The 11,163-nt window shown below is 49.5% G+C and overlaps 3 protein-coding genes across 5 annotated transcripts in view; all 3 read right to left on the bottom strand.

The window, feature by feature from the left end:
* The window catches only part of Phf23 (PHD finger protein 23), a 4,362-nt gene extending 3,323 nt beyond the window's left edge, over nt 1-1,039 (bottom strand). Inside the window, exon 1 of one of the 2 annotated variants that reach the window (XM_033762824.1) lies at nt 919-1,039. In XM_033762824.1, the coding sequence (XP_033618715.1) occupies nt 919-964 (46 nt within the window). In that variant the 5' untranslated portion in view covers nt 965-1,039. Of the gene's footprint in view, nt 1-603; nt 880-918 lie in introns of those variants that run through there. The other variant, XM_010614813.3, reaches the window with a different exon arrangement.
* Nucleotides 1,040-1,667: 628 nt separating this feature from the next.
* Nucleotides 1,668-3,913, bottom strand: Gabarap (GABA type A receptor-associated protein). Of its 2 annotated transcripts, none has more exons than XM_010614814.3 (4): nt 3,721-3,913; nt 2,999-3,077; nt 2,694-2,812; nt 1,668-2,162 (listed from the first exon to the last, which is right to left on the bottom strand). In XM_010614814.3, exons 1-4 carry the CDS (start codon nt 3,808-3,810, stop codon nt 2,097-2,099), a joined length of 354 nt encoding a protein of 117 aa, XP_010613116.1. In that variant the 5' UTR covers nt 3,811-3,913; the 3' UTR covers nt 1,668-2,096. The 2 variants fall into 2 exon arrangements, with proteins under 2 accessions (XP_010613116.1, XP_010613117.1); XM_010614815.2 differs by lacking the exon at nt 3,721-3,913 and adding an exon at nt 3,276-3,370.
* Nucleotides 3,824-11,157, bottom strand: Ctdnep1 (CTD nuclear envelope phosphatase 1). Its single transcript, XM_010614816.2, has 8 exons — nt 11,030-11,157; nt 8,016-8,082; nt 7,802-7,920; nt 7,429-7,500; nt 6,916-7,032; nt 6,668-6,779; nt 5,917-6,001; nt 3,824-5,618 (listed from the first exon to the last, which is right to left on the bottom strand). The coding sequence occupies exons 1-8, from the start codon at nt 11,129-11,131 to the stop codon at nt 5,558-5,560; spliced, it is 735 nt and encodes a 244-aa protein (XP_010613118.1). The 5' UTR covers nt 11,132-11,157; the 3' UTR covers nt 3,824-5,557.
* Nucleotides 11,158-11,163: the final 6 nt, after the last annotated feature.

The raw sequence follows: 11,163 nt of genomic DNA, 5'->3' as shown, positions 1-11,163 counted from the left end.
AAGCCCCCGGCCTTACCCCCCCCCCCCCGCCCCACTGCCCCCTACAACTACCCAGCTCGCCTTGCTTCCCGGCTTTCTCGCCCCACAACTACACCCGAGTACAGGTTTCTCCACCACAGACAATACCAGACCCCCTCTTCTCCCCACAACTACCTGCCCACTCTTCCTAACAATCACCGGGCTATCTCTGGCGGCAACTACTAGGAGCTCCAACACCACCGTCATAAACTCCCCCACCTCGGGCAACTACTGGGCCCCTCACTCACTCCTCTCTTACGTTCCCCCTCAACAACTCTCCTGCACCCAGATTCCCCCAACCGCCCAGCTCCAGGGCCCCAACCTGTGTAAGGCCCTTTTGGCCCCTAACCCCCGAAGCTCAGAGTTTCCAGCTTCTACCCCCGCCCCCACACACACACAGTGCCTGATCTCCAACTATCTCAACCCAGTCTCCCACTCCTTTCTCCAACGTCTCTCAACTAGTCGCTCTCCCACCTCCAGGACCCCTTCCCCGCACTCCCCCGCTTGGCTCGGGGCTCGACCTCCAAGTTTGCCAATTGATTCCTTGCCCGCCTCCCGTCTGCCCTGAGCCGGTCGAGAGCTCACCTTCGGGACTGGGTTCCGCCATGGCTTCCAGCATCGCCCCCTCCCCTCCTCCCGGTCCGGCGCCCCCTCCCCTAAGCCGAAGATCCCGGTGCTGCCTCTGGTGTTCGGTACTCCTACTGCCTCGCTGCACAGAAGTGTCCGCTTCGACCGGGTTAAGACTTCAGTCCGCTAGCCGCTGCCACCACCTCCCTCTACCACCGCCTCCCGCACTCCCGGACCGGGCCCCCTCCCCCCCGCGCCGCCGGCCGCCTGTTCTCTCCTCCTCCCTCCTCCCTCCTCCTCTCCCCCTTCCCCGGCGCCGACGCCGCAGTGCACCAAGGGGTTTGTAGTTCCTCCGTGGACGGCGGAAAGGGGAACGCATGAGCCTCCGAAACCTCAGTTCCCAGCAAGCCACGGGCTGGCGCAGGCGCAATAAGCCGCTCCCTTCCTCCCGGGAGTGGCGGGGGGATAGGGAGAAAGGGGTAAGCGGAAGAGCGCGCACAGGCTCCTGGGAAATGTAGGCTGGGCAGGACTAAGGAAGAAGGGATTAGGACTCTCGGCCACCATAGGGTTTCCTTCTGTGCCGTCTTTCTTCCCCGGGGAAACGCCCCACTTCCTGTCAGGAGATGATTACTGGGAGATGAAGTTCCCTTGGTGATAATGGCTCCCTCCTCCCAGTCTTCCTCCCTGGGTTTCCACTTCACTGGCTCGCACATGCAGGGACAAGGTCTGCAAGTGACATGCAACTGAAAATAGTTCTTTTACCGCTTCCTACACGTGAACAACTCTTCCTTAATATAGAATAACAAACTTGGTTATCTAAATGACTTTCAAACTTTCTCCATAGGAAGTCAAAGTAAAAAACAGTATTTTTTACAATAGAACCCGATACACATGTATATAAAATTAGTATTCCATTCACAATATAAATGCACCATTTTTATGCAGATAGGGAACTTGCCATCAACAAAATAAATAAAATATATTTCTATTCCTCCAGCCTACTCCGGCTTTCTCCTTCCACACCACTGAAGCCCAGGATACCTTTGAAACTTAAAAAAAAGAGGGGACAACACAAGGAAAAATTCAGTTCAATTGGTTTCTTCTTTATTGATGTGTCTCCTACTCCCTCCCCCACAATTTCAATCCCTCCCATTACCCAAAAAAAGAAGGTTGTGAAAGGGATTGTTGGGGTTCTGAACTCCCTGGAGAGTTAGAAAGGGAACCGAAACCAAAACAATCACTCGGTGTGACAGAGATTGACAAGAAGTCTAAAAGTACAGTGGGAAAGGATGATAAAGAAAGGGGAAGAAAGGAGGAAGGAGAGGTACAAAAGGCCATGTCCACTATTACCCCTCCTGCTAAGAGGGGCTGGATAGAAAGCCTTAATATTTTAAGAAGTGCAGGTCCTGAAGAAGGGAGGTTGTGTTTGAGCCTGAAGGAAATGTAGATCAGGGAAGGGATGCCACCTTTCTCTTCATAGAATGGAACCCCCCACCTCAGGGGTAGCAGCCTCACAGACCGTAGACACTTTCGTCACTGTATGCAATGTATAGAAAGAAGTCTTCTTCGTGGTGTTCCTAAGATGAAAGCAAAAATGCTGTTCATGCAACAGCCCTCAGTAACTTGAACCACACTCATCATCTAGGCACATTCTTCAAGAACCATTCCTTTTAGGGCCTGGGGATTTGGCTCAGTGGTTTTGTCACCTGCCTCACAAGTGCAAGGCCCCCAAGTTTGATCCCTGGTACCAAAAAAAAAGAAAATTCTTTTTAAAGTCTACCCAACTCCATCCCACCCCATGGCCACACTGACCAGACCCTAGAAGCCAAGTAGTATTACCCCGCAGCAGTCCTGAGTGGAAAGATCTCAAACTCTTCCCTGAGACCTTGGAATGGAAAGAGGAACTGGATAAAAACCCCATCGTAACAGTTCCTCCAGCTTACTGGTCTCTCCCTTCTCTGTACTCTCACGGGTCTGTCCAAATACCAATCCAGGACAATCATGAAATTTTAAGGCAAGCGTGCCAGTTGGTCGAAGAACTGCTGACCTAGTACTTTCTTCCTATCAAGCTCTCCCAAGACCTCTCCACTACTTCCTAGGCACCATACCTGGTATAGCTGACCCATTGTGGCACTGGTGGGTGGAATGACATTGTTGACAAAGAAAAACAAGGCGTCCTCAGCTCGAAGATGAATCCGCTTCCGGATTAAGAAGTAGAACTGACCAACTGCCAAAGATACAACATACAAGAAAGTCACAGAACTCATAAAAGCCTTCAGAAGACCTGTTGGTAGGTGGGGAATATGGCCAAGCGTCCTGTCCGTCTTCGCCCCGCCCCACGCCTCCACCTGCCCCCCCCCTGCAAAAGGCACTCCCACAGGAAGCAAATTTGGGTCTTGGGTCAGGTTCCCACCTGTGAGATCAGAAGGCACCAGGTATTTCTTTTTGTCCAGGTCCCCTATCCGAGCTTTGGGAGCCTTTTCTACTATTACCTGATAAAAGAGAAAATAAAAATTAGTTGACATGGGCTGGGGATTATCTCAGTAGTGCCGTACTTGCCTCGTAAGTACAAGGTCCCCAGTTCAATCCCCAGTACCAAAAAAAAAAAAAAAAGTTGACATAAGGAATACAGCCCACAGCTCCACTTGTCAAGAATTTAAGCTATTATATTCCGAGTACTTAAGACTCACTTCTTTGTCTCTGTACACGCGGTGTAGCAGTGAGTCCAGAGATCCTGACCCCACTTGGCTCATCTAAATATCTAGGATCAATACCTGAAAGGTGCGTCATAATAAATAACTACCTTAACCAGAGAAGCCTGACGACTCGTCTGGGCCGACTACAGAGTCAATCTTGAAAAGCTAGCTAGCTAGGAAAATGACCGTGTGTGTGACGCTCAGTCTGTCAAAATTTAAGGTCTCCATTCCCAAATGCCAAAGCTTCTCTCTCCCATCCACATCCACTATCCGCCAGCTCTACTGCTACTCCATTCCTTTCAACCCCTAGTACTAGGGATAGCAGTGTCAGGGACACTCCCAGCCCCACCACAGATGGTAGCCTGACTCCCGCGCATAGGTCCCAAGCCCAGTCTGCGGCGTCAGCGTCCCTTGCCGCGGCCTTAGCTACTGTCCTCACCGGAACCCGGTCCGGGTATTTTTTTCGGATCTTCTCGCCCTCAGAGCGGCGCTTCTCGAACGGATGCTCCTCTTTGTACACGAACTTCATCCTCCCGGGAACCGGGGTGGACCGAGCTAGTCTGAGGGAACCCGGGGAGGGGGGGCCGGGACAGGGGGCGGCGGCGATGGCAGTAACGCGCGGGCGGACTCAGCGGAGCGATCCACGAATTTGCGCCACTTCCCTATTCACCAACCCCGCCCCCGACCATCCCGACCTGCCCCGCCTGCTAAAATACGCCACTAGCCCGGCAGCTAACGCCGCTATCGTAGAACCACCCGCGGTTCGCCCACCTCACGCCATTAGCGTAATGCTTTGGAATCAACTTGTGGGCCGCGCAGGCGACGTAGTAAAGGTAGTTGGCTTTTGTTAACGGTGATAACTGAAAATAACTGAAAACCCTTTCCCGGTCTCCCCTTTCCCACGAAGGTGGAGATAAAAAGGGGTAGATGATAATCATGAGGTCTGGTTCTCCAGATGTTCTTTTCGAAAATAACATAGAAAAGGTGAAACAATTACAGGCTATTCACGAAACGTGTGGCTACGCTGAAGGCGGCCGTTGACACCAAAACAAAGTAGTACCCAAGTGGCAGATGAACTCAAAATAAGGAAGAAAGAAAATAGATGTTTGGACAGATATATAAAAGGCCTAGGTTCTAGGAATAAACGGGCCAATAGGAATTGGAGATAAGGTCGGATCGGAAGGGACTATGCCGCCGCGGAAGAACACTTTTAGGTTTGTTGTGAATCATGTGATCTCTGAGAAGGGCGGAGCGTCACGTGGCGGCGTGAGGAAGTAGAGCCGGCCCCGGGAGGCGGGGCCGCGGCAGGAGCCGGGAGACGACCGGCCCAGCCTCGGACCTGGAGGCCGGGACGTCAGCCGCCTGGGGGCAGAGCTCGTTCAGACAGTCCACGTCAGTCCTCTGGAAACCCAGCCTTTTCCAACCATAGATAGGCCTTTTGTGGCGTCCACGTTTCTCCTCATCCTACATCCTACTGCTGATGCTGTCTATATGCTTCTCACCAGAGCACTCATCCTGTCACCCAGGACTCGTTCCATTAAGGCGCCTGCTGTCAGCTGCGAGCTTCTCCGGGTCGCTACTCAACACCACCTTTCCTCCTACTCCCAACAGCAATATTTCCCTTTGCCTCGGAGGCAGGGTGGATTGTGAACAAAGTCCCCTCCCTTCATTTCCCAATACCCCAGAGAAGGACCTAGGGCAACTTTGGTTTCAAAGTTATAATGCATGGTTTAAAAGAGATGAAAGGAAAAAAGAGCTGGTTACAGGCCTAAGGGAATCTAAGGAGAGAAAAACAGAGGGAAAGAAAGGGAAGAAGTCTGGGGAAGATCCAGTGGCCCAAAATCCCAATCTCCCACCCACAGCCCAGCCCTTGGAGTAGGAGTGACGAATTTAGATCAGTTTTGTATGAGAGTTTTTAAAAAATCAAATCACAACAAAGCTGAGTTGGTTTCTCTTTGAGCCTCCGGGATCACTCTTTGTGTCTCACTCCAGCCAGTCCTGCCTCCACCAGCCACTGTTTCAGCTGTCCATGGCCTCTGCCTTCCCAGTCTGGGGTTTCCATGGAGTGTGAACACGAAGTTAGTGAGGCTGCTTCACAGTCTGGCCCATGTGTCCATCCAGACTCCAAGTGGAGTGCAGGGCTCCCAGGGCAGAGAGGATTGGGAAGGGCACACCCTGCCCAGGCAGTCCTCACAGTGGACAGGGCATCAGCCAGCATCCAAAGGGCTCACCCTCTCTTCCCCCCCACCCCAACTCAGGTGGAGGGGGAGCAGCTGTCACCACAGCCTATGTTGGTGAAGGTTTCGGCTCAGCACAGAACGAACGTCAGCGGTGAACCTGGGATGACAATAACGTGCGTTGGTGGAGTACCTTATAGTTGACTTGTTCATAGCACTAGCACACAGCAGGCCTCACTGGAGATACAGGGAAAGCATTTATCACCACTTTCACATGATGACATAGGCTTGGTGTGACCAGAACCCAATGGCTAAAAGTGATAAGCTTTGGAGAACAACCTGGTCCAAACTCTTTAAGTTCTCAAGGGAAGAGAGGTTGGTAAACAGGACAATCATTTTTATTCTCTTGGGATTTCCCCCAACCCTTCCTCAGAAATCCAAGAATCCAGTTCACTTACCTGAGGGCGTCCAGCATGGGGAGCAGGTTGAGAAGAGCTGTGTCACTGGGGTCACTGAACCAGGATTTGATGGGGATGGCATTGTCTACGGAGGGTGAAAATATACATGAGGAGAAACAAAAGATTCAGGAGCACCTGCAGTTTCTACATATTTCTTTACTTAAAAATCTTTTCCTTCTAAGCCAGGCACAGTGGTGCATACCCAGAGTCCCAGCACTCAGGAAGCTGAGGCAGGAGGACTGCTCTGAATTTAAGGCCAGCCAGCCTGGGATACACAGTGAGTTCAAGGCTAGCCTGAATTACCCAGCAAGACCCTGTCTCAAGACTCCAAAAACACCTTTTCCATCTCCAACAACCTAAATAAACAACTTCCTAATTTATCCACACAAGAGTAAGATTCAATATTAATCACCAGGTCTCAAACTAGTGTGAAGCTTCTAGTCAAACACTGCTATTGTGCCTCACTTGAAACATATTTAATATAGGACGTATGATTTATGTAATAGACAGATACAGGAGTGCCTTGTTTGAAATACAGAAATAAATTACACTTGGGTCTACAGTATACCAAGGCCCGTGTCTCCTGCCTCCTTCCCTGCATTCAAAATATGTCCTCAAGGATCCAGGGATGGAGCTAAGTGGAACACTTGCCTAGCATGTATGAAGTCCTGGGTTGCATCCCAATCACCACCAAAAAACCCCTCCACAGACCATGTCCTGGTCCTGCCACACTCACCACCTTTCCCCATACCTGGGTGGCTTCTGTATGCCCCTGGGGAGTTATCCAGAATCACAATGCTGGAGAGGTCACTGTGGACCACAGAGAGGTCCTTGATGTAGCTGCCCAACTCCAAAGTGCAGTGCTGGAAGACGGGATTACGCAGTATGCCTCCTCCATGCCTCCTCACACCCGCTCCAGGGCAGTTACCTCAAACCCCAATCCCTCCCTGATGGTCTGCCTCCCAAGCCTTACCCTAGACCTGGATTCTAGCCCCTTACCTGTCTGTAGTATCTTCTCTTGAGAATGCTTCTGCTATTATCCAGTTTATCTGCTACTGCAGAGCCATAAATCTCCATGCTTGCTGTAAACACCACCAGCTCATACCACTGGCTCACCTGAAATAGATTGGAGAAGAGAGAGGTGTCATATGAAATGATCATTCATTTGGCACAGACTTCTCTTTTGGCCTAGTCTTTCTGGCCTCTGGCAACATCAAATGTCTCTGGGTAAACAAAATTCTGCACCCCTTCCAAATCTCTAAATTCAGTGTCTGAGGAATCCTATACCCTTACAGTATAGAAATGAAAACACAAGAGCAAATGCCTGTGGAAAAATAGAATTACATCAGTACCACAAATGAACCCTGTCTACTCCAAGTCATTCCCTGTCTTCCTATAGTCTCTCCAAAACTACCACCACCCATCTTTCTTCACCCCTTCTTTTAAAACCCCTAAATTCCCAAAGCCCTGTACCCAGTCCTTCAGAGCTTCCTTTAGCATTCACACACTCACCACTTCTAAGAAAAAATCCACATGGGGCCTCTTATGTACAAAAAACCGGACAGGATGTTTGTCTATCACCACCTATAGAAGGGAAAGATTGGGGGAAGTCCAGGGCACCAGCATACAGGCACAGAGAATACTAACCCCCAGGGGGTTGGAGAAGCAGAGCTAGAAGGCTGAGGTGGTGACGTCCTTGTCCCTTCTTCACCTCTCACAGCCCTTACTTTACTTTGGCTTTCTCTATACCCTGTCTGCTTCTCTCTTTCAAGCTGACACTGGTGCCAGAGCTTGAGAACCAGATTCTCTAGGACTGGGAAAAGGAGCTTGAAACTGGACACAGTAACAGATGGAGCCATTTCATCACTCCCCACCCCAGACACACCTTAAGGATGAAGTCGGGAGGCGTTCCAGGCCGAACAGTGGGCCTCAGGACCCCATCATGGTGGGAGTGAATAAGTGTCTCATCCAGATCCAGTACCAGGATCTTCCTTTTCACCTGGGCTGAACCACAATGGGAAGGGATAACGTAACTGACCTCCAGACAAAGCTGGACTGCTACCTCAACATCAAGAAGTCTTCCCAAGCAGCATACTCACCTAGCCGATTCCGGGACAAAGGAGATAAGGGAAGGATATCATATCGAACAGTTTGGTACTGAATTACCTAAAGATATCAAGAAAAAGGATTAGAACTCTTCGACAAGGAAGTATTCCCCAGTAACAGTAGCAGCTAGCAAATATGCTGAGCACTATATGACTTAAGATTATTTCATGGACTACACAGTGAATTCCAGGTCAGTGTCAACTACATAGTGAGACCCTGTCTCAAAAAGCCAAAAAAAAAAAAAGATTATTTCATGTAATCCATAAAACAATCATAATAGAGCTGGAGCAAAATTCAGTAATAGAGCACTTGCCTAGCACATATGAAGTCTTGGGTTCAATCTCCAGCACCACCAAAGCAAAACAAAAACCAATCCTAACGATAATAATAATATCACCCCATTTTAAAGTTAAAGAAACCAAAGCTTGGTAGAAATAAATACCTTGCTCTGAGTCCACACAGCTAGCCTTATCTTATTTGTTCATCACCCCCAATTAGAATGAAAACTTCATGAGAGTATGAATTTTGTCTCAATCATAGCTGTTTTCCCAGTGCCTATATTACAGCATTATAGTTAATATTAGTAGCATCAATGAAGTGGTAGAGCCAGGATCATTCCCACAAAGATTGATGCTAGAACCCACCCCCTTATAACCATGACATTATCTTGTTATGCTGAATAAAGATGTGGGTCCTCATTTTCACCCCAAGGATTCTTTATGGCAACTCCCAAATCTCTCTTTTAGGAACCAAAAGCCACACATCCTTAATGGACAAGGAATAGCAACCAGGGTAGGAGGTCCTTGAATCACTAAGGAGTAACACAGGATGAGGGAATCCAGAGGTTGTCAGGTCATTTAAGTTCTTCTGGCTGAGGGCCACCAGACCTATTTTAACCAGCCACCTGTCCACTTGTGTCTCGGAGCCAAGTCACAAGTTGCAGAGAACCTCAGTCCTCTGAACAGCCTCCTTATCCTGGTACCCAGGGCAAGGCAGAACATTGGAAAGCCCCACCTGCTAGGCTGACAGACAGGGTATAGAAAAAGCCAAAGTGAAGTAAGGGCTGTGAGAGGTGAAGAAGGGACAAGGACGTCACCACCTCAGCCTTCTAGCTCTGCTTCTCCAAGTCTTCTCTAAAAACTAATTCCTAACACCCAGATCTCCCCATACAACGCCTGGCTCCTCTTCTCTTATTCTAAGGTACACTCTTCAGTCTATGCCTAGGCCCCAAATCACATCAGACCCTGGCTCCCCCTTTGCAAACCAAAGGGCTTTCTCCCCCTTATCCCAAGGCATCTTGTCCTTCTCTTCTCTCTGGGCCATGATATGGGGGGTGGGGGTGAGAAGAGGGCTGAAACAGCTCGGGTGTCCTGCCCTGCTATCTCAGGTTGCATATGCTGGGCATGTAGGGAATGCTCCAAGCATCTGCCAGAAAAGGCATTGGAAGGGAAGGGAGGACAAAAGGCTATAGGGTCAATGCTGCCAAAGGAAAGCAATTCTGGAAGTAACCAACCTTCCAATAGATGGATTGGAGCACTTCTCTACACCCAGAAAAATGATGTACTAGGGGAGAATGGGAGATTCTCAGAGAAAGGTCAGACAGAGAAGACAGCAGTCAACACAACGTAAAGCCCAGGAGCGGCCCCACACTCATCTCTGCCTCTCTGACCCCAAATTCCTGGCTCCTAGCTCTCCTATCTCAGGAAAACAGCCTGCCCACAACCAGCACCACACAGAACAGTCCTCACCCTAATCCAGGAAATAGAAGGAACAGACTGGTAGAGAAGAGAATGAATTCAAAGCCAAGCCATTCCCCAAAACCAACCAATTAAGTTAACCACTACTACCACCTAGGTCTTTCCGGGAATAATTCTCTTGACTTATGCTGCCCATACTTGGGGGTTTTTTTGTTTTTGTTTTGTAATTGTAACTTTGCCAATACTTCTCTCTCTCTCTCTCTCTCTCATTGAGTTTATTGGTACTTTTTAGGTATACAGTACAGTTACATTCATCATTGGGATGTTGTACCTTTACACGACAGGTCTTGGTTCTCATTTTTCCCCATACCCCTGCCCTCCATACTTGGTTTTATTCTTTTAGATCATACTGAAATATTCTGAAGAGTACAGACCTTTATCCCAGCTCAGTTTTTCCTAAATTCTTTCAGAGGATCCACCCAATGGTGATGAGAAAACAAGGGTGCATTCATTAAATTACTGTATGTTACCAGAAGGAGCTTGATCTTGGATAAAAGCTCCAGGAAGGGAATCCAGAGGTGCCTGGGTACACCCAAAAGTCTCCACTCCCCATGGATATCCTTTCATAATGCTAGATTCCCCCTAGAGAAACCAGCGCCCCTTCAGATGCAAAGCTCTGCAATTGACTGGTCCCAGGAATGCCTAAATTTTAACGTGCTCCCTGCCACAACTAAAGATGCTCATCATAAAAGCATTTTAGTTCCAGGGTTTCAAAAAATCCATACATCCACACTCACACTGTGAAGTTTCCAGGACCTTTTTTGAGGCGTTCCATTGGTGAGGCTTTCTCAAGTTTCCATCCATGTTTATTACAGATGCCCTCCTACCCACCCCACCCTTGACACAGAAGCCTGTGTCTCCAAGACCAAGCACACCCAGAGATTTCAATAGTAGGGTCTTTCACGAACCCACATCAACAGCTCCGACTGCCAGCAAACAGGTGTTCTCCGCCTCTTGGTTTCTTTAGCAACAACTCCAGCTTTCTTAAAGAATGCCCCACCCACCATATTAGCCCCCAAGAGTTGCCGAATTCTGTACCATCTAGGCCTACTTACCCCCTCCCCGATCTTATTTCTATTATAAAGGTTTTCTTCCTCCCCACCCCACACCCCGCTCAGGGTATCCTAATTCTCTAGCAGAAGACGACCCCGCCAGGACTCCTTTCCTAGGCCCTAGGCCGAATACTTTCGGAAACCCACGAGGCCTGTGGACAGAGGTCCCCACCAGCGCCAGCGCCCACCCAGGCTCACCGTGCGGATCTGCCTCCGCAAAAGGTAAATGAAGAAGCTCCACAGCTTGGCGGCGAAGGCCACGAACGTACGCAGCCCCAGCAGACACTGTGTCCGCATCATCCCGATGACCCCGGCACCGCCGGCCCCGGGGC

This window comes from Fukomys damarensis, unplaced genomic scaffold, assembly GCF_012274545.1.
Source record: "Fukomys damarensis isolate Sample0158 unplaced genomic scaffold, DMR_v1.0_HiC HiC_scaffold_13, whole genome shotgun sequence".
In the NCBI taxonomy this organism is placed as follows: Eukaryota; Metazoa; Chordata; class Mammalia; order Rodentia; family Bathyergidae; genus Fukomys; species Fukomys damarensis.
This window is presented reverse-complemented; position numbering and strand designations above follow the sequence as displayed.